General features: G+C 41.7%; 1 protein-coding gene across 2 annotated transcripts; it reads left to right on the forward strand.

The window, feature by feature from the left end:
* The first annotated feature begins 335 nt into the window (after positions 1 to 335).
* On the forward strand, positions 336 to 16,100 carry LOC106577579 (NLR family CARD domain-containing protein 3). Of its 2 annotated transcripts, XM_014155743.2 has the most exons (10): positions 336 to 620; positions 830 to 936; positions 2,914 to 3,030; positions 9,325 to 9,409; positions 9,607 to 9,835; positions 11,529 to 13,341; positions 13,624 to 13,797; positions 13,897 to 14,070; positions 15,310 to 15,356; positions 15,474 to 16,100. In XM_014155743.2, exons 2-10 carry the CDS (start codon positions 854 to 856, stop codon positions 16,010 to 16,012), a joined length of 3,261 nt encoding a protein of 1,086 aa, XP_014011218.1. In that variant the 5' UTR covers positions 336 to 620; positions 830 to 853; the 3' UTR covers positions 16,013 to 16,100. The 2 variants fall into 2 exon arrangements, with proteins under 2 accessions (XP_014011218.1, XP_014011219.1); XM_014155744.2 differs by lacking the exon at positions 336 to 620 and having other exon boundaries at positions 857 to 936; positions 9,677 to 9,835.
* Positions 16,101 to 23,739: the final 7,639 nt, after the last annotated feature.

Below are 23,739 nucleotides of genomic sequence, written 5' to 3' on the forward strand. Positions count from 1 at the left end.
GACAAGGCTTCTACTTCCAGCTTATAGAATACTATATACATTTTACGGACACAGTATATTTTACAATAGTTATCTTTTGTTTGTTTTTAGTCCAATTCTTCAGCTCCACTCAACCCCTTCCATCTAGCTCTGAACACGATCCAGTTTTGATTTCTATTTGCCATATATTTTTCAACTGTGCTGTGATGTTTCACAAAAGTTAAGCATCTCGGCTAACATTACTATTTTTATTTTCCTGTCACACAAACGTCTAATACTTCCTCTGTGCATCGGACAATGCAGCTCAACCACTGTAAATACACCTCTATGCGCCGTGAATATTATGTTAGGGGGCGTGTACTTCCAGGTATGAACAAAACAACAATTTTAAACGTTTTGTTTTTATTTTTTTTCTGGTACTCTATGCCCAATTTGGGAACCATAAACGAGAATGTTTTACTTTTGATGACATGTGGCGCTTTTGTATGATGTTGGCCATGTGGGGACAAATTCATTCAGTTTAGAGACTAGTGATTAAGCCTCGTATATATTTGAAAAAAAGTAGGCCTCATTTGTTGTTTATCGAAAGTGAAAGTATTCACAATTGTTAACTGCGTAGTTGGAGAGGAGCAAGCAGCAAGGTAAGGACTAGCTGAGTCTATAATATTTAAAGCAAAGTCATGTAAAATGAAAAACCATATTACAACATTAGTATAACATAACACAAGTTATAACTTTAACATGATGGGTGCACAAATTGCTTAATTGCACAATGTTTAGCCTACTTAGTCATCAACCTTGACTATCTCAACTTGTTTTAATTTCCACAACAATATGTTATTTATCGTAGCCCACCTCGTCTGCACAGCCTAAAATGAGCATCCATGGAGATAGACAGAAGGGAGGCACGACCTCCAAAGTGAGTCTCTTTGAGAAACCTGAGAAAGAAGCCCAATGGTAAGACGAGCGCTGTTGTCTCACAATGTAAATAATTTTGACAATGATAATGGGGTTGAGTGGAGCTAAAGGATGGGACTAAAAACAAACAAAAGATAACTATTGTAAAATATACTGTGTCCGTAAAATGTATGTAGAAGCCAAAGTGTTGTTGTCCATTAGTTTACTCCAATTAGGGGAGGGATGGTAGGGTTAGGGAAAATAATAAATACACACAGAAATTATATATTTTATATATTTACAAAAAAAATATGGAAGATTGGAAATGATGCAGACAATTACACTGATGGAAGTCACAATCTGTCTGCAATCTTTCCTTCTTAATGTGTTTGAGCCAATCAGTTGTGACAAGGTAGGGTTGGTATACAGAATATAGCCCTATTTGGTAAAAGACCAAGTCCATATTATGGCAAGAATAGCTCAAATAAGCAAAGAGAAACGACAGTCCATCATTACTTTAAGTTCAGTTACAAAAACCATCAAGCGTTATGATGAAACTGGCTCTCGTGAGGACCGCAACAGGAAAGGAAGACCCAGAGTTACCTCTGCTGTAGAGGATAAGTTAATAAGAGTTAACTGCACCTCCAGATTGCAGCCCAAATAAATGCTTCACAGAGTTCAAGTACCAGACAAGTCTCAACATCAACTGTTCAGAGGAGACTGCGTGAATCAGGCCTTCATGGTTGAATTGCTACAAAGAAACCACTACTAAAGGACACCAATCAGAAGAGACTTGCTTGGGCCAAGAAACACAAGCAATGGACATTAGACTGGTGGAAAGTTGTCCTTTTGGTCTGACAAGTGCAAATTTGAGATTTTTGGTTCCAACTGCCATATCTTTGTGAGACACAGAGTAGGTGTGGGGGTGCTTTGCTGGTGACACTGTCAGTGATTTATTTAGAATTCAAGGCACACTTAACCAGCATGGCTACAACAGCATTCTGCAGCGATACGCCATCCCATCTGGTTTTCAACAGGACAATTACCCAACACACCTCCAGGCTGTGCAACGGCTATTTTACCAAGAAGGAGAATGATTATTTTATTTATATATATATATTATAAGGCTCTGCTAGCTAATGTGTAGTCAGTGACTAGCTAAGACAAAGGGGATGCAAATTCATGGATTGGGCACAGAACGTCTCTGGGCATAAAGGTCTCTGATCAAATATTTATTGTATGAGTGTTCTATGTTAATGAACATGACGACATGACCGAATGTCAGATTTGAGCACGGTGCACCTCACTCACCGGCTCCGCCCTGTCACGTGACAGGCCATAGCCCGGTTCAACCCAGAGCAGCTTAATCGAATCCCCTCAGTCTCACCCACTTTTCACAAGTGTTTCTTCGCACACAATATTAGGCAGCATTTTGGTGAGAGCACATGGCTACTGAGTATTGTAAGATAAATTGTTAAAGAAAATGGACGCATGCCTCCTGGAATTCATCACGTCCTGTGCCCCTTTTTGGTTTCTGTCTTTATGGTTTGTTTGTAGTTTGTTGATTCATTTTTTAACTTGCATTGGTTTCAAATGTGTTCCTGAGCCAGAGAATGGCCACTGTGACTGAAATTTAAAAAAGTACATTCTACTCCACTCTACCTGCTCAACCCAGATCCAAAAGAACCTGTCACTTTTCCACCACGTAACATATACACTTATAATCTACTAATTAGGGGCTAATATGTGTACATTCAAATAAAGTGTTGCCATCATTACCATTGTCTACTTATCAAACCTACTTCACAAACCTACTTCACAGCTGATTTACTGTTTTGCTTTTGTGGCTTTATCACTGAAGATAATCAGGATAATCATTTTGTAGCAAGGTCAGAAAAGCACCTGCCCTTTAAGACGCGCAGTACCTACTCTTTTCTGACCTTGCTTCACTTGCATCAAGCTCTGTGTAATCTGCTGTGCCAACTAAAACCATTTGGTTTGCTATTCACTTCTAAAAGTCTCTTTGTTGTATTGAAGCACAATCCAGGCAAAGAGACCACATTCACCTGCACCCACCTGTGTGTCCATGAAGAGTGACTGGTCAATGGATGCTCCAATAGACCTCCGCAAAGGAGACTTTTATAACAAACAAAGGTAACAAAGAACATACATTAACATTTTCCAATATTTGAAAACATTAAAGTGCATTATCAGTGGAACAATTATTTTTCTAAATGAAACTCAGAGTAAATGTGATTGTGTGCTTTGGACAGGGTCCAGCAGGAGAGGTTAGTCTCACATGAACCCAGCATTGTGTCGTTTAAAGGGATAGTTTGGGATTTTGGCAATGAGGCCATTTTGGCAATTTTCACACCCCTTTATTTTTTCCATATTTTGTTGTGTTACAGCCTGAATTTAAAACAGATTCAATTTAGATTTTGTGTCACTGGCACACACACAATACCCCATAATGTCAAAGTGGAATTATGTTTTTAGAAAATGTTACAAATTCATTATAAATGTAAAGCTGAAATGTCTTGAGTCAATAAGTATTCAACCACTTTGTTATGGCAAGCTTAAATAAGTTCAGGAGAAAATATGTGCTTAACAAGTCACATAATAAGTTGCATGGACTCACTTTGTGTGCAACAATGGTGTTTAACATGATTTTTGAATGACTACCTCATCTTTGTACCCCACACATACAATTATCTGTAAGGTCCCTCAGTCAAGCAGTGAATTTCAAACACAGATTCAACTACAAAGACCAGGGAGGTTTCCAATGCCTCACCAAGAAGGGCACATATTGGTAGATGGGTAAAGAAAAAAAAGCAGACCATGAATATTCAATTGAGCATGGTGAAGATAGTTTTCTCCTGAGGATGGATCAACAACATTGTAGTTACTCCACTATACTAACCTAAATATGATGGTGGCTGCATTATGTTATGGGTATGCTTGTCATCGGCAAGGACTGGACGGTTTTTTAGGATAAAAATAAACAGAATAGAGTTAAGTACATGAAAAATCCTAGAAGAAAACCTGGTTCAGTCTGCTTTCCAACAGACACTGAGACAAATTCACCTTTCAGCAGGACAATAACCTTAAACACAAGAGTTGCTTACCAAGACAACGTTGAATGTTCCTGAGTGGCCTAATTACAGTTTTTATTTAACTTTTTAAGGTATAGGGGGCAGTATTTTCATTTTCGGATGAAAAGCGTGCCCAGAGTAAACTGCCTAATACTCGGGCCCAGAGTCAAATATTTGCATATTATTAGTAGATTTGGATAGAAAACACTCTGAAGTCTCTAAAACTGTTTGAATGATGTCTGTGAGTATAACAGAACTCATATGGTAGGCAAAAACCAGAGAAAAATCCAACCAGGAAGTACGTAATATGAGAATTGTAGTTCTTCTATTGAATCCCTATCGAAACTACAGTGTCTGTGGGGTCACGTTGCACTTCCTAAGGCTTCCTTTGGCTGTCAACAGCCTTTAGAAAAGTGTTTCATCCTTCTCCTGTTACTGGGCAGAAAATAGGAGCTCAGTCAATGAGTGGACTGCCTGGGACCAGTGAGTTGTTTAATGCGCAGGCACGTTTGGCGCACCGCTCCTTCTTTTTCCTCTGTAATGAATTCGCTATTGTCCGGTTGGAATATTATCTACATTTTATGTTAAAAAGACCCTAAGGATTGATTGTAAACAACGTTTGACATGTTTCTACGAACAGTAATGGAACTATTTGACTTTTAGAGTCTGGATTTACGCTTGCACGTTATGCCTTTGGATAGTGATCTGAACGCACGAACAAAACGGAGGTATTTGGACATAAATATGGAGTATTTCGAACAAAAATAACATTTCTTGTGGAAGTAGGAGTCCTGGGAGTGCATTCTGACGAAGATCAGCAAGGGTAAGAGAATATTTATAATACTAATTCTGAGTTTAGTTGACCCCAGAACTTGGCGGGTATCTGTATAGCTTGCTTTCATAGCTGAGCTATGTACTCAGAATATTGAAAAATGTGCTTTCTCCGTAAAGCTATTTTAAAATCTGACACAGCGGTTGCATTAACGTGTTGGGGCTAGGGGGTAGTATTTGCACGGCCGGATAAAAAAATGTACCCGATTTAAACTGGTTACTACTCTTGCCCAGAAACGAGAATATGCATATAATTAGTAGATTTGGATAGAAAACACTCTAAAGTTTCTAAAACTGTTTGAATGGTGTCTGTGAGTATAACAGAACTCATATGGCAGGCCAAAACCTGAGAAGATTCCATACAGGAAGTGCCCTGTCTGACAATTTGTTCTCCTTCTGTGGCATCTCTATCGAAAATACAGCATCTCTGCTGTAATGTTTTGTAACGCTTCCATTGACTCTCAGAAGGCGCCAGAAAGTGGAATGACGTATCTCCTGTCTCTGGGCGAAAAACAGCAGGAGATTTTGTGAGTGGTCAGGCTGAGAACAGTGACACTGGAGATGCACGTTCATGTGAATTCTCAATTTTTTTCTTTCAGCCTTTGAATGAATACAACGTCGCCCAGTTGGTATATTATCGCTATTTTACGAGAAAAATAGCATAAAAATTGATTTTAAACAGCGTTTGACATGCTTCGAAGTACGGTAATGGAATATTTTGTAATTTTTTGTCACGAAATGCGCTCGCGCGTCACCCTTCGGATACTGACCTGAACGCACGAACAAAACGGAGGTATTTGAATATAACTATGGATTATTTGGAACCAAAACAACATTTGTTGTTGAAGTAGAAGTCCTGGGAGTGCATTCTGACGAAGAACAGCAAAGGTAATCCAAATTTTCTTATAGTAAATCTGAGTTTGGTGAGGGCCAAACTTGGTGGGTGTCAAATTAGCTAGCCGTGATGGCCGGGCTATGTACTCAGAATATTGCAAAATGTGCTTTCGCCGAAAAGCTATTTTAAAATCTGACACCGCAATTGCATAAAGGAGTTCTGTATCTATAATTCTTAAAATAATTGTTATGTATTTTGTGAACGTTAATCGTGAGTAATTTAGTAAATTCACCGGAAGTTTGCGGTGGGTATGCTAGTTCTGAACGTCACATGCTAATGTAAAAAGCTGGTTTTTGATATAAATATGAACTTGATTGAACAAAACATGCATGTATTGTATAACATAATGTCCTAGGAGTGTCATCTGATGAAGATCATCAAAGGTTAGTGCTGCATTAAGCTGTGGTTTTGGTTTTTGTGACATATATGCTTGCTTTGAAAATGGCTGTGTGATTATTTTAGGCAGGGTACTCTCCTGACATAATCTAATGTTTTGCTTTCGCTGTAAAGCCTTTTTAAAATCAGATAATGTGGTTAGATTAACGAGAGTCTTGTCTTTAAAATTGTGTAAAATAGTCATAAGTTTGAGAAATTGAAGTTATAGCATTTTTGAGGTATTTGTATTTCACGCCACGCGATTCCACTGGCGTCCCACCTTGCCCAGGGAGGTTAAGGAGAAGTATATCTATAATTCTTTCAATAACTGTTATAAATTTTATCAGCGTTTATGATGAGTATTTTTGTAAATTGATGTGCTCATTCACCGGAAGTTTTGGTGGGAATACATTTTCTGAACATCACACGCCAATGTAAAATTGGGTTTTTGGATATAAATATGAACTTTATCGAGCAAAACATACATGTATTGTGTAACATTAAGTCCTATGAGTGCCATCTGATGAAGATCATCAAAGGTTAGTGAATATTTTAGCTGTATTTTTGGTTTTTGTGATGCATGTCCTTGCTTGGAAAATGGCTGTGTGGTTTTTTCTTGTGAAGTTTATGTCCTAACATAATCTAATTTTATGCTTTCGCCGTAAAGCCTTTTTGAAATCGGACAATGTGGTTATATTAACGAGAAGTTTATCTTTAAAATGGTGTAAAATAGTTGATTGTTTGAGAAAATGAAATTCTGAGATTTTTGCTGTTTTGTTTTTCATGCCATGCTATTTCACTGGCTGTTGAATAGTGTGTCTCGCAGGTGGGACGCTAGCGTCCCACGTAGCCCATAGAAGTTAAATCGTCTTGAAAATGTATGGTAAGACTTGAAAATGGCTGTCGAGCAATGATCAACAACCAACTTGACAGAGCTTCAACAATGTTTTAAAGAATAATGTGCAAAAATTGTACAATGTCTGTAGATGGGTGAGAACCCTCCCCCTCAATGTAATCCATTTCGAATTCAGCTGTAACACAACAAAATGTGGACTAAGTCAAGGGGTTTGAATTCTTTCTGAAGGCATTGTACTTCCCCAGCGAGGTCGAGTCATGCGAAGGTCGAGTCATGCGTCCTCCGAAACATGACCTGTCAAACCGCACTCCTTAACACCCGCTCGCTTAACCCGGAAGCCAGCTGCACCAGTGTGTCGGAGGAAAACCGTTCAACTGACAACCGAAGTCAGCCTGCAGGCACCCGGCCCACCACAAGGAGTCGCTAGAGTGTGATGAGCCAAGTGAAGCCCACCCAGCCAAACCCTCCCCTAACCCTAACAACGTTGGGCCAATTGTGCGCCGCCCCCAAAGGGACTCCCGGTCATGGCCGGTTATGACACAGCCTGGGATTGAACCCGGGTCTGTAGTGTGATGCAGTGCCTTAGACCGCTGTGCCACTCGGGAGGCCCCTCAGTGAATTTCATTTTAAAAAAGTAAAACATTTAAAAGTTTGCCTTTTTAGATCAAACTATACTAAATATATTCATGTCACCAAATAATCGATTAAAACACACTGTTTTCCAATGGTCTACAGTAGCCTCAACAGCACTCTGTAGGGTAGTACCATGGTGTAGGCGGAGGACCGCTAGCTTTCGTCTTCCTCTGGGTACATTGACTTCAATACAAAACCTAGGAGGCTCATTGTTCTCACCTCCTTCCATAGACTTACACAGTAATTGTAACAACTTCCAGAGAAGGTCCAACCTCCGAGCTATAAGAGCTCTTGCAGCATGAGCTGACATGTTTTCCACCCAATCAAAGGATCAGAGAATGAATCTAGCACTGAAAGCATAAGCTACAGCTAGCTAGCACTGCAGTGCATAAAATGTGGTGAGTAGTTGACTAAAAGAGAGAAAAATACAATAGTTGAACAGTTTTTAACAAATTAATTTCTTCAAAAATGAACAAGAAGCACAAGAGGGAGAGATTCATTTTCGCTTTCATTTTCGCTTACTTACAGTGAGGGAAAAAAGTATTTGATCCCCTGCTGATTTTGAACGTTTGCCCACTTGCAAAGAAATTATCCATCTATAATTTTAATAGTAGGTTTATTTGAACAGTGAGAGACAGAATAACAACAAAAAAATCCAGAAGTGGCTTCTTTGCTGCCCTTCTTGACACCAGGCCATCCTCCAAAAGTCTTTGCCTCACTGTACGTGCAGATGCACTCACACCTGCCTGCTGCCATTCCTGAGCAAACTCTGTACTGGTGGTGCCCCGATCACGCAGCTGAATCAACTTTAGGAGACGGTCCTGGCGCTTGCTGGACTTTCTTGGGCGCCTCGAAGCCTTCTTCACAACAATTAAACCGCTCTCCTTGAAGTTCTTGATGATCTGATAAATGGTTGATTTAGGTGCAATCTTACTGGCAGCAATATCCTTGCCTGTGAAGCCCATTTTGTGCAAAGCAATGATGACAGCACGTGTTTCCTTGCAGTTAACCATGATTGACAGAGGAAGAACAATGATTCCAAGCACCACCCTCCTTTTGAAGCTTCCAGTCTATTATTCGAACTCAATCAGCATGACAGAGTGATCTCCAGCCTTGTCCTCGTCAACACTCACACCTGTGTTAACGAGAGAATCACTGACATGATGTCAGCTGGTCCTTTTGTGGCAGGGCTGAAATGCAGTGGAAATGTTTTTGGGGGATTCAGTTCATTTGCATGGCAAAGAGGGACTTTGCAATTAATTGCAATTCATCTGATCACTCTTCATAACATTCTGGAGTATATGCAAATTGCCATCATACAAACTGAGGCAGCAGACTTTGTGAAAGTTAATATTTATGTCATTCTCAAAACTTTTGGCCATGACTGTACACTGTAACGTTACTGCATGATTGTAGCATGTTTACTAATGCGTTAGTGCTATTAGCTATGTTGACTATGATGTTACTTTAGCTAATTTATTGACAACGATGTAGGCTGTGTATAGCGGTTATGATATGGTTTGGCTTGGAAAGTTTTTTTGTTTTTTTTCCTGGTCACAATACAGCTGATGTGTTATGCATTGAAGTCCACAAACGAAGGGAAAAGGTGAGAGGAGGAGAGCGCATAGTTGTGAGAAGGAATACAACGTGGCTGCTATGAACGTGAACTATGTTTACGCGCGATCAGGGGTGTATTCATTCCGCCGATTCTGGTGAAAAACGTTTCGATTTTTTTTTAATGTGATAATCTAATATCTTGCCCACAGAGATGAACAACAGAGATCAGAGTCTGAGATTCCCAGTGGTCAGTCTGCCCAGGATCATAAGGAAGATCTGTCCTCCATTTTCAGGGTAGGTTGTACTTTCTCATACAGTAACTAAAGTAGAAGTAAGGAGCGTCCACACCTAGAATGATAACCATATCAATAACCATGACGATCATCAGCGAGCAGCCACACAACAGTACGCTTTATGGTTCTACACACCTTTCATGTCATGGTGTATTATTAGTTTAGTGAAGTGTTATTTTATATTTTTTTCTTTTTCAGTCTGTTGAAGACAATATCATCACTTTTGTGAGAGGGGAGTTAGAAAGATTTAAGAGGATTTTGTGTCCAGATCTCCCAGAATGCTTTGAGAGTCAGAATAAGGATGCAAAAGCAGTGGGCTCTGAAGATGAGAAGCAGCAGAGCAATGCCAGAGAGGGGGCTCTGAAGATCACACTGCACATCCTGAGGAACATGAACCAGAAGGAACTTGCTGACACGTTGGAAAAAAGTATGAATTATTTGTCTGTAGTCTTTTAATACCAGATTAATGTACCCTTTTACATACTTAAAACTATAATTTAGATAATCTATAGGAAATTAAAGTTATGTTAATGAATATACAGTAAATTCGAGAAAGTATTCAGACCCCTTGACTTTTTCCATATTTTATTACGTTACAGCCTTATTCTACAATGGATTAAATCAAACATTTTCCTCGTCAATCTACACACAATACCTCAATGACAAAGCAAAAAAAAGTTCTTTATGTTTGCAAATGTGTGTTTTAATATATATTTATATATATATATATATATATATATATATATATATATATATATATATATATATATATATATACCTTATTTACGTAAATATTCATACCATTTGCTATGAGACTCAAAATTGAGCTCAGGTGCATCTTGTTTCCATTGATCATCTTTGAGATGTTTCCACAACTTGATTTGTGTCCACCTGTGGTAAATTCAATTGATTGGACATGATTTGGAAAGGCACACACCTCTCTATATAATGTCCCACAGTTGACACTGCATGTCAGAGCAAAAACCAAGTGATAAGGTCGAAGGAATTGTCCGTAGAGCTCCGATACAAGATTTTGTTGAGGTACAGATCTGGGGAAGAGTACCAAAACATTTCTGCAGCATTGAAGGTCCCCAAGAACACAGTGACCTCCATCATTCTTAAATGGAAGAAGTTTGGAACCACCAAGACTTTTCATTCCAGAAGGACAACCATCTCTGCAGCACTCCACCAATCAGGCCTTTATGGTAGAGTGGCCAGATGTAAGACACTCCTCAGTAAAAGGCACATGACAGCCCGCTTGGAGTTTGACAAAAGGCACATAAAGACTCAGACCATGAGAAATAAGATTCTCTGGTCTGATGAAACCAGGATTGAACTCATTGGCCTGAATGCCAAACGTCACGTCTGGAGGAAACGTGGCACCATCCCTACGGTGAATCATGGTGGTGTCAGCATGATATTGTGGAGATGTTTTTCAGGGACTGGGAGACTAGTTAGGATCGAGGGAAAGATGAACGGATCCTCGATGAAACCTGGTCCAAAGCGCTCAGGACCTCAGACTGGGGCAAATGTTCAGCTTCCAACAGGACAACGACCCTAAGCACACAGCCAAGACAACGCAGGAGTGGCTTCGGGACAAGTCTCTGAATGACCTTGAGTGGCCCAGTTAGAGCCTGGACTTGAACCCGATCAAACGTGTCTGTAATAACCTGAAAATACTGTAGCTTTGCAGCAAAGCTCCACATCCAACCTGACAGAGCTTGAGAGGATCTGCAGAGAAGAATAGGAGAAACTCCCCAAATATAAATGTGCCAAGCTTGTAGCGTCATGCCCAAGAAGACTCGAGACTGTAATCGCTGACAAAGGTGCTTCAACAAAGTACTGAGTAAAGGGTCTGAAAACTTATGTAAATGTAATATTTCAGTTTCTTTTTTATACATTTGCAAACATTTCTAAAAACCTGTTTTTGCTTTGTCATTATGGGGTATTGTGTGTAGATTGATCAGGGGGGAAAAACTATTTAATCCATTTTAGAATAAGGCTGTAACGTAACAAAATGTAGAAAAAGTCAAGGGGTCTGAATACTTTCCAGTACTTTTTACACTGTACATGTATCACATTAAAAGTCACATTTTCAGGAATGTTTTCTGCATGATTAGGTCTTCTGGGTGAGCTTGCTGTATGCCAGCATAAACTCAAACCCAATCTGAAGAGAAAGTTTGAATGTCTGTTCGAGGGAATTGCAAAGCAAGGAAATTCAACACTTCTCAACAAGGTCTACACAGAGCTGTACATCACAGAGGGTGGAAGTGGAGAGGTCAATCATGAACATGAGGTCAGACAGATTGAGATAGCATCCAGAGGACCACCAACACAAGAGGTACCAATCAAAACCAATGACATCTTCAAACCCTTACCCGGACAAGACAAAACCATCAGGACTGTACTGACAAAGGGAGTCGCTGGCATTGGAAAAACCATCACTGTACACAAGTTCATTTTGGATTGGGCTGAAGGAAAGGCAAATCAGGATGTCCAGCTCATATTTTCTCTCCCTTTTCGGGAGCTCAATTTGTTCAAGGGGAATCAATGCAGTTTGATCAAACTCCTCCATCACTTTTGCGTTGAAGCAAAAGAATCAGGAATATCCAACTTTGAAAAGTATAAAGTTGTGTTTATCTTTGATGGTCTTGATGAGTGCCGACTTCCTCTAGACTTCCAGAACAATAAGAGCTGTTCTGATGTCACAGAGTCAACCTCAGTGGACGTGCTGCTGACAAACCTCATCAAGGGGAATCTGCTCCCTTCTGCTCTCCTCTGGATAACCTCTCGACCTGCCGCAGCCTACCGCATCCTTCCTGATTGTGTTGACCAGGTGTCTGAAGTACGAGGGTTCAATGACCCACAGAAGGAGGAATACTTCAAGAAGAGAATCAGTGATCAAAACATAGCCAAAATAATCATTACACACATAAAGTCATCTAGGAGCCTGTACATCATGTGCCACATACCAGTCTTCAGTTGGATTACTGCCACAGTCCTAGAGAAAATTTTGGGGGAAGCAGAGAGTGGAAAGATGCCCAACACACTGACTCAGATGTACACACACTATCTGATTTGCATCATAGTGATCAATCTGAAATATTCAGTGGGATCAGAGACATTGGGGGCAGATTCAGAGATGAAGAAAACAGACGAAGAGATGATCCTCAAACTGGGAAAACTGGCATTTGAACAGCTGGAAAAAGGAAATCTGATCTTCTATGAGGAAGACCTGAGAGAGTGTGGCATTGATGTCAGAGAAGTGTTAGTGCACTCAGGAGTGTTCACTCAGATCTTTAGAGAGGAGTGTGGGCTGTACCAGGTGAGGGTGTACTGCTTTGTGCATCTGAGCATTCAGGAGTTTCTTGCTGCATTATATGTGTTCTACACATTCATCAACAGCGGTCTAAATCTATTAGACGAACAGGAAACCACCACCAGAAAACCTCAGATAACCAAAGGTATTCCTGTAACTCTTCTGCACAAGAGTGCAGTAGACAAGGCCTTACAAAGTGAGAATGGACACCTGGACCTTTTCCTTCGCTTCCTTCTCGGTCTCTCAATGGAGTCCAGCCAAACTCTCTTACGAGGCCTACTGGCACAGATAGGAGGCATCTCTCAGAGCAATGAGGAAACCGTTGAGTACATCAAGAAGAAGATCAGGCAGAATCCCTCTCCAGAGAGATGCATCAATCTGTTCCACTGTCTGAATGAGTTGAATGACCATTCTCTTGTGGAGGAGATCCAAAGCTACCTGTGCTCAGGAAGTCTCTCAGAAGCCCAACTTTCGCCTGCACAGTGGTCAGCATTGGTCTTTGTGTTGCTGACATCTGAAAAGGAGCTTGATGTGTTTGACCTGAAGAAATATTCCAGATCAGAGGAGGGTGTTCGGAGGCTGTTGCCAGTGGTCAAAAGCACCAGGACAGCTGTGTGAGTGCAATGATTGTTGAATTTCTGGAATATCCATCATGCTTTTAGCACAGGGGTGTCCAATTTTATCCGCAAAGGGTTGTGTGGGAGCAGGGTTTTACTTCAACCAAAGCAGTAACACACCTGATTCAGCTAATCATAGTTTTCAATCGTCAACTTTTTCAATTGAATCAGGTGTGTCAATGCTTTGGCTGGAGCAAAGGTCTGCACCCATACTGGCCCTTTGTGGATAAGATTGGACATCCCTGATTCAGTTGATTAATCTTAACATTTCTTCTTCAGGCTGAAAGGATGTAATCTCACAGAGAGATGCTGTGAAGAATTGGCCTCAGCTCTCAGCTCAAAAACCTCACACCTAAGAGAGCTGGACCTGAGTGACAATGACCTGCAAGACTCAGGAGTCAAGCTGCTCTCTGCTGGACTTGCGAGTTCACACTGTAAATTGGAGACACTAAGGCAAGTATATTTGGAGTTGAAGATGGGAGCAAAAGGGAGCATACATTTTAAGACCGAGCAAGCAATCTTACCAAAACGGTTACATTTATCTTTCTGCAGGTTGTCATTCTGTGGTGTCACAGAGAAAGGCTGTGCTTCCCTGGCATCAGCTCTGAGATCAAACCCCTCTCACCTGAAAGAGCTTGATCTGAGCTACAACCACCCTGGAGACACAGGAGTGGAGCTGGTCTCTGCCATACTGGAAGATCCACACTGTCAGCTGCATACACTCAGGTAGTGAAACAATTAGTCAGCCGCATATTGAAAGCTGAAGTGTCGCAGAAATTCTAGGAAGAGAGACTGCAGATTTCTTTCAAACAACAATTTGTCAGATTTGCACAAGTTAAGCAATCAACCATCACTAAGAATAGTTAAAAGTTGAAAAGTTCCACGGACAGAGCTGTCTTTCTCCTTTTATAGAAAGTACATTATTTTATCTTTGTGACAGTTAACAGATGTGCAGAAAAAGGCCATGGGAACAGAGTGGTAAAAGTTAATTTAGCTTGTCTGTGTAGATCAAGATAGCTGATATCGCCACCACTCTCTGTTCCTCACTGCACTTCCCACATACATTACCAGTCATACGTTTGGACACATCTACTTATTCAAGTTTTTTTAATTTTTTATTTTTTACAATTGTAGAATAATAGTGAACACATCAACACTATGAAATAACACATATGGAATCATGTAGTAACCCAAAAAGGTAGGGGTGGTAGCCCTATTTGGTAAAAGACCAAGTCCATATTATGGCAAGAACTGCTCAAATAAGCAAAGTGAAGGAAAAGCAGCCATCAAGTGCTCAGCATATGTGGGAACTCCTTCAAGACTGTTGGAAAAGCATTCCTTATGAAGCTGGTTGAGAGAATGCCAAGAGTGTGCAAAGCTGTCAACAAGCCAAAGGTTGGCTACTTAAAAAATATAAAATATATTTAGATTTGTTGAACACTTTTTTTGGTTCCTACATGATCCCATATGTGTTAATTCATAGTTTGATGTCTTCACTATTATTCTACAATGTAGAAAATAGTAAAAATAAATAAACTCTTGAATGAGTAGGTGTGTCCAAACTTTTGACTGGTACTGTGGCTAAATTCCTGCCGATCGTAAACACTGGAGGTCACGTACTACGGTCACACCTAAAGAGCTCATTAATCTGTACGCTCAGATTTATGACTAAGTCACACAAGGCAAGCTTGTATCAGTATAAAATACTAGCATATAGCAATGGAGAATTTTTCTAAGTAAAAACAGCATAGTATGTATAATTAAACAATATAGTAGGTAATTAAATAATTTCCTCCACAGAAGTCAAAGTAACCTTGCAGGTTGGCACACTGAATACTATATGATAAATGAGAAAAAGTCCTGATAATTTGAGGAGGTATATCTCACAGAGCTTTGAGTTTACATGCTGCTACTGCCACAAAGGGATATTTGCCACTCCAACAGTGTGTTCTGCTTTTTCAACAGTGTGGATCATAATGCTGAGTGCTGGTTGAAATCTGCCCTGAAGAAATGTACGTTTTGAATTGTGCCTATTTTTACATTACAATACATAAATGTACCTGCACTATGTGAAGAGGGTATTCATAGGAACTGCTCCTGTTATTTATTGTCTCCGTCTCTTCCATCAGATGCGTGTGAGCTCACACTGGACCCAAACACAGCACACACGTACCTCTCTCTGTGTGAGGCAAATAAAAAGATGACACGGATGGAAGCGGCGCAAGTATATCCTGATAGCTCTGATAGATTTAAGGACTGGGGCCAGGCGCTGTGTAGAGAGGGTCTGTCTGGGCGCTGCTACTGGGAGGCAGAATGGACTGGGAAATGGGCAGGTGTAGGAGTGGCATATAAAGGAATCAGCAGGAAAGGGGAGGGTAATGATTGTGTCCTTGGATACAATGATATGTCTTGGAGTCTGCGCTGCTTTGATGACTGTTTCAATGCCTGGCACAAGAAGAAGGGGGAAGCCATATTGGTCCCCTCCCCTATCCCCAAAAGGGTAGGAATGTATCTGGACTGGCTGGCTGGCACTCTGTCCTTCTACAGTGTCTCATCTAACTCACTGACCCACCTGCACACATTCCAGACGACATTCACTGAGCCTCTCTACCCAGGGTTTAGGCTTTGGTATCATGACACCTCAGTGTCCCTGTGCCAGGTAGAATAGCCCCTTGTGTTATACCTAGAAGAACACCAAAAGGATCAGACTGTAAAATACACTACCACTCAATAAAGGTGAACATTGTTACTGATTATATGAAATGTATTTATAAACCCCTTCTTACATCAGCTGATATCTCAAAGGGCTGTACAGAAACCCAGCCTAAAACCCCAAACATCAAGCAATGCAGGTGTAGAAGCACGGTGGCTAGGAAAAACTCCCTAGAAAGGCCAAAACCTAGGAAGAAACCTAGAGAGAAACCAGGCTATGAGGGGTGGCCAGTCCTCTTCTGGCTGTGCCGGGTGGAGATTATAACAGAACATGGCCAAGATGTTCAAATGTTCATAGATGACCAGCAGAGTCAAATAATAATAATCACAGTGGTTGTCGAGGGTGCAACAGGTCAGCACCTCAGGAGTAAATGTCAGTTGGCTTTTCATAGCCGATCATTCAGAGTATCTGTACCGCTCCTGCTGTCTCTAGAGAGTTGAAAACAGCAGGTCTGGTACAGGTAGCACGTCCGGTGAACAGGTCAGGGTTTGTGGTGGATGAATCAGAATTAGTTGGGTAACATAGATAATTAAGATGTTTTATTAGTATAATATGCTTATGTGAGATACTTGTCATTAGAAAGTGTCCTTTGGACTCTGGTGTCTTTCAGTTGCACGTTTCCCTTAGCTGAGGCTCAGGCATTTGGGGCCCAGAGAGGGGAGTTCAGACTTGTTTTTTACATGTCTCTGTTGCTATGCAGAATATCAGCAAGAGAGGAGGACAGAATGAAACATTGTCTTCATATGTGAATGTCTTTACCTATTCTTAAACCATGTGAAGGGATGGCGTGATTAATGGGGAACCAATTATTTGTCTCCACAATGTCTGTGCGCAGGTCATTCCCCTCAGTGAGCTTGTCCAGGAGTGAGAACAAGAGGTGTTTTACTGAGGATGGGCCTCTATGAGATAGCACTGACAGAGGAGATTTATGGTGTATTTTGATAAGAACGCCTAAAAAGCATTCCAGAGGACATGAGCTAATAGTTCTGTTCTATACCATACCAGTGAGGGACGGTTCTAGGGAGACCAGACACCAGTCTATATAATGAACACTGTTAACATTACATTACATTTAAGTCATTTAGCAGACGCTCTTATCCAGAGCGACTTACAAATTGGTGCATTCACCTTATGATATCCAGTGGAACAACCACTTTACAATAGTGCATCTAAATCTTTTAAGGGGGGGTTAGAAGGATTACTTTATCCTATCCTAGGTATTCCTTAAAGAGGTGGGGTTTCAGGTGTCTCCGGAAGGTGGTGATTGACTCCGCTGTCCTGGCGTCGTGAGGGAGCTTGTTCCACCATTGGGGTGTCAGAGCAGCGAACAGTTTTGACTGGGCTGAGCGGGAACTGTGCTTCCTCAGAGGTAGGGGGGCCAGCAGGCCAGAGGTGGATGAACGCAGTGCCCTTGTTTGGGTGTAGGGCCTGATCAGAGCCTGAAGGTATGGAGGTGCCGTTCCCTTCACAGCTCCGTAGGCAATCACCATGGTCTTGTAGCGGTTGCGAGCTTCAACTGGAAGCCAGTGGAGAGAGCGGAGGAGCGGGGTGACGTGAGAGAACTTGGGAAGGTTGAACACCAGACGGGCTGCTGCGTTCTGGATGAGTTGTAGGGGTTTAATGGCACAGGCAGGGAGCCCAGCCAACAGCGAGTTGCAGTAATCCAGACGGGAGATGACAAGTGCCTGGATTAGGACCTGCGCCGCTTCCTGTGTGAGGCAGGGTCGTACTCTGCGAATGTTGTAGAGCATGAACCTACAGGATCGGGTCACCGCCTTGGTGTTAGTGGAGAACGACAGGGTGTTGTCCAGGATCACGCCAAGGTTCTTAGCACTCTGGGAGGAGGACACAAGGGAGTTGTCAACCGTGATGGCGAGATCATGGAACGGGCAGTCCTTCCCCGGGAGGAAGAGCAGCTCCGTCTTGCCGAGGTTCAGCTTGAGGTGGTGATCCGTCATCCACACTGATATGTCTGACAGACATGCAGAGATGCGATTTGCCGCCTGGTTATCAGAAGGGGGAAAGGAGAAGATTAATTGTGTGTCGTCTGCATAGCAATGATAGGAGAGACCATGTGAGGATATGACAGAGCCAAGTGACTTGGTGTATAGCGAGAATAGGAGAGGGCCTAGAACAGAGCCCTGGGGGACACCAGTGGTGAGAGCGCATGGTGCGGAGACAGATTCTCGCCACGCCACCTGGTAGGAGCGACCTGTCAGGTAGGACGCAATCCAAGCGTGGGCCGCGCCAGAGATGCCCAACTCGGAGAGGGTGGAGAGGAGGATCTGATGGTTCACAGTATCAAAGGCAGCAGATAGGTCTAGAAGGATGAGAGCAGAGGAGAGAGAGTTAGCTTTAGCAGTGCGGAGAGCCTCCGTGACACAGAAAAGAGCAGTCTCAGTTGAATGCCCAGTCTTGAAACCTGACTGATTAGGATCAAGAAGGTCATTCTGAGAGAGATAGCAGGAGAGCTGGCCAAGGACGGCACGTTCAAGAGTTTTGGAGAGAAAAGAAAGAAGGGATACTGGTCTGTAGTTGTTGACATCGGAGGGATCGAGTGTAGGTTTTTTTCAGAAGGGGTGCAACTCTCGCTCTCTTGAAGACGGAAGGGACGTAGCCAGCGGTCAAGGATGAGTTGATGAGCGAGGTGAGGAAGGGGAGAAGGTCTCCGGAAATGGTCTGGAGAAGAGAGGAGGGGATAGGGTCAAGTGGGCAGGTTGTTGGGCGGCCGGCCGTCACAAGACGCGAGATTTCATCTGGAGAGAGAGGGGAGAAAGAGGTCAAAGCACAGGGTAGGGCAGTGTGAGCAGGACCAGCGGTGTCGTTTGACTTAGCAAACGAGGATCGGATATCGTCAACCTTCTTTTCAAAATGGTTGACGAAGTCATCCGCAGAGAGGGAGGAGGGGGGGAGGGGGAGGAGGATTCAGGAGGGAGGAGAAGGTAGCAAAGAGCTTCCTAGGGTTAGAGGCAGATGCTTGGAATTTAGAGTGGTAGAAAGTGGCTTTAGCAGCAGAGACAGAAGAGGAGAATGTAGAGAGGAGGGAGTGAAAGGATGCCAGGTCCGCAGGGAGGCGAGTTTTCCTCCATTTCCGCTCGGCTGCCTGGAGCCCTGTTCTGTGAGCTCGTAGTGAGTCGTCGAGCCACGGAGCAGGAGGGGAGGACCGAGCCGGCCTGGAGGATAGGGGACAGAGAAAATCAAAGGATGCAGAAAGGGAGGAGAGGAGGGTTGAGGAGGCAGAATCAGGAGATAGGTTGGAGAAAGTTTGAGCAGAGGGAAGAGATGATAGGATGGAAGAGGAGAGAGTAGCGGGAGAGAGAGAGCGAAGGTTGGGACGGCGCAATACCATCCGAGTAGGGGCAGAGTGAGAAGTGTTGGATGAGAGCAAGAGGGAAAAGGATACAAGGTAGTGGTCGGAGATTTGGAGGGGAGTTGCAATGAGATTAGTGGAAGAACAGCATCTAGTAAAGATGAGGTCAAGCGTATTGCCTGCCTTGTGAGTAGGGGGGAAGGTGAGAGGGTGAGGTCAAAAGAGGAGAGGAGTGGAAAAGAAGGAGGCAGAGAGGAATGAGTCAAAGGTAGATGTGGGGAGGTTAAAGTCACCCAGAACTGTGAGAGGTGAGCCACCGTTAAGATAGCAGTTGCTGTCTGCTGTGTTTTATAGATATCTTTTCATACAAAACTTAACCTTTGTGAACTGTTCTTAAGATTTGTGGTTCGTCAATGTACGTTGAAGGGGTGGATTCATGGGTATAAAAAGCTCTTTGTATTGTTGTATAGAGACCTTCCTGGTTCATTCGAGAGAGTGCATTATTGAAGGTCAAGTGCTTTTGCAAAAGTATCTTAATTATTAAAGATGTAGTTAACTCGGACTGGTGTGTTTGTAACTCTCCTCATTTGGTAATGCAGAAATTAGCCACCACAGGTTCCATAGCCGCAGGCAGAACAGTTGAAACTGGAGCAGCAGCACGGCCAAGTGGACTGGGGACATATGGGTATGTCGGGATGGTGTTCTTCGGCTTGCAAGCATCGCCCTTTTTCCTCCAAACATAACGATGGTCATTATGGCCAAACAGTTCTATTCTTGTTTCATCAGACCAGAGGACATTTCTCCAAAAATTACGATCTTTGTCGCCATCTGCAGTTGTAAACTGTAGTCTGGCTTTTTTATGGAGGTTTTGAAGCAGTGGCTTCTTCCTTGCTGAGCGGCCTTTCAGGTTATGTTGATATAGGACTCGTTTTACTGTGGATATAGATACTTTTGTACCCGTTTCCTCCAGCACCTTCACAAGGTCCTTTGCTGTTGTTCTGGGATTGATTTGCACTTTTCACACCAAAGTACGTTCATCTCTAGGAGACAGAACGCGTCTCCTTCCAGAGTGGTATGATGCCTGCGTGGTCCCATGGTGTTTATACTTGAGTACTATTGTTTGCACAGATGAACGTGGTACCTTCAGGCATTTGGATATTACTCCCAAGGGTGGACCAGACTTGTGGAGGTCTACAATTTGTTTCTGAGGTCTTGGCTGATTTTCTTTTGATTTTCTCATGATGTCAAGCAAAGAGGCACTGAGTTTGAAGGTAGGCCTTGAAATACATCCACAGGTACACCTCCAATTGCCTCAAATTATGTCAATTAGCCAATCAGAAGCTTCTAAAGCCATGACATCATTTTCTGGACTTTTCCAAGCCGTTTAAAGGCACAGTCAACTTAGTGTATGTAATCTTCTGACCCACTGGAATTGTGATATAGTGAATTATAAATGAAATGATCTGTCTGTAAACAATTGTTGGAAAAATTGTGCACAAAGTAGATGACCTAACCGACTTGCCAAAACTATAGTTTGTTAACAAGAAATTTGTGGAGTGGTTAAACATTTTAATTTTAATGACTCCAACCTAAGTGTATGTAAACTTCCGACTTCAACTGTAGTTACTGGCTTATAAGTCATTCAAATAAACTGTATAAACAGGTAATGGACATACAGTATTTATAAAATGCATAAGGCTGGGATCATTAACTATATTCAGCCATGGGACTATTTTTTTCTTGAGCGGATGGTCTGGGGGCCGGAACATAATTACAAATAATTTGTAGACTGCAAACTGACCGCAAGAAGCCCCAACAAATATAATATTTGACCCAAACCTTGCTTCCATTTGTATACCATCATATGTCTCTCTTATGCGTGGGCAAGGGGGGAGCTTAGAAAACTTTGGTGGCCAAATAAGACCACATTTGGCCCGCGGGCCGCCAGTAGGGGAACCCTGGCAGTGGACTTCACAGTGACATTCTATTTGTAAATGTAAATATGTGATAGTTTAATCTATGCAAAACAAGAATTTGGTTCTAGTGTGGAGTAGATTCTACATATTTATTTTTGTTTATTAGAATACAGCGCCATATTCTGGTTACGAAACCATACAGTATGTCTGTCTAGACATTATTTAGGATACGTTACTTATATCATTCTACTGTAAAACATAATTAAGGCTCATTACATATTTTAAATGGTTGGTTTTGAACCGTTATCACCATAAAGTTACACAACATGACCAAAGGAATGCGGACACCTGCTCGTCGAACATCTCATTCCAAAATCATGGGCATTAATATGGAGTTGGTCCCCCCTTTGCCGCTATAACAGCCTCCACTCTTCTGGGAAGGCTTTTCACTAGATGTTGGAACATCTGCACAGTTCCCACTCAGCCCAGTCAAAACTGTTCGCTGCTCTGGCACCCCAATGGTGGAACAAGCTCCCTAACGACGCCAGGACAGCGGAGTCAATCACCACCTTCCGGAGACACCTGAAACCCCACCTCTTTAAGGAATACCTGGGATAGGATAAAGTAATCCTTCTAACCCCCACAAAAGATATAGATGTACTATTGTAAAGTGGTTGTTCCACTGGATATCATAAGGTGAATGCACCAATTTGTAAGTCGCTCTGGATAAGAGCGTCTGCTAAATGACGTAAATGTAAATGTAATTGTTGCGGGAACTTGCTTCCATTCAGCCACAAGAGCATTAGTAAGGTCGGGGACCAACGTTGGGAGATTAGGCCTGGCTCGCAGTCGGTGTTTGTGGTGGAATATACTATTTAAGTGAGAGAGACTTTATTTCTTCAAATAATCATCTTTATTCAATATTGATTACACTTCAATCCAAAAAACCTCAAGACAGGTAATTCCCCCATTTTGACACACGACTCACCATAGTTGAATGTGTAAAAAAACAACACTACTGGTTAAGAAATAAAACAAGACAATTTAAAATAACAAAAATGTAATTAGAATCATAACTCCATAAAGAAAAAAATTGTACCCATAACTCGATTCAAGAAATAGAAAAATAGACTAGAGACTATCCATCTTGTGGTCCAAATTACACATAACTATTAATTATAACCTTCTTCATAATTATCATCATTACAAATGACCTTAAATTCATCATCCAATGTCTCTTGGCTTTCCAGTGAGGGCGATCAAACCACACTAGAAAGTCAGGACATAGGTCAGAGGTCATTCAAACCCTTCAAATAAGTTTTACTTTCTATATTAGATTATGTAAAAACAGTCAAACATTTAATACATTTCAATTTCCAGCTGCACAGTAAGTTTCTTCAGTACATTTCTTATCAGAATAATTCAGGTGTTCAATTAAAACTAACTTAATGTGTGCCCTTTTAAGATACCTTGGCACTAACCCATATTCATAACCAGTAAGTTGTCTGTGGGTGCCTGCAAACCCTATGGTAAAAACAAACAAAAATGGCCAGGCCTTATATAATTTGGTAGTTTACGGCCTAATCCAGATACCTTTATACTAACTACACCGTAGAATTTCACTCACTGCTCTCTCCCAAAAACCATAGCCTCAAACATTTCAAAGAGAGATGGGGAAAAAAAGAATATTCTCCTGGATAAGAAACAAAACATTCATTTAGCATAAGGAATCAGTGATATTTGATCCCAGGCATCTATTAAAAAGTTGTTTGAGACGATCTCCTACGTTTCCCTTAACATAAAGACCTTAATCTCTATGAACCACTATTGATCTAACCGAGGCCATACACCACTATGTACCATTTTCCTGTCTCGCTGCTTTCTAGAGGTTTTATTACTGCTCCTTTGAAAAAGATGCTAAGGCTTGCATCGCAGCACCCCCCCCTTCCCCCCAAAATGCAGCGACACACAGTAGTCTCCATTACCACTCTACTCATTATTTAACCGTGTACCTTGTATTACTAAAACATCACATCATTAGAGTGCTATAAAAAACTCACTAATAACATATTACCATTCACATACTGTCACCCATCATAAGGTTTAGAAAATGAAAGACACCAAACCATGGATATTGTCTCCTTACTAGAAGACAAAGCGCCAAATTTATAAAACTCCATCAGCCAATTCTTAAGGAAAAACACATTTCAGTGGGCACAATACTAAAGCCTCTTAACACCCAAAACTTTGATCCATTGCTGTTGTAGCCTTGTTTTATCATGATCATTGTCACAGCTCTATCGCAATTGCCTATCCGCTATTACTAGAATTCATTAGGCTACAAGTAAGAAAACAAACAATTGTTTAAAGCATACATTCAGTTCATGATTCAGTGATTTAAATACGACTCCATTCTCACTAGGTTATTCCAGCAGACCATTTAGGCCGCACAACGT

This window comes from Salmo salar, chromosome ssa18 (genome assembly GCF_905237065.1).
Source record: "Salmo salar chromosome ssa18, Ssal_v3.1, whole genome shotgun sequence".
NCBI classification, from domain to species: domain Eukaryota; kingdom Metazoa; phylum Chordata; class Actinopteri; order Salmoniformes; family Salmonidae; genus Salmo; species Salmo salar.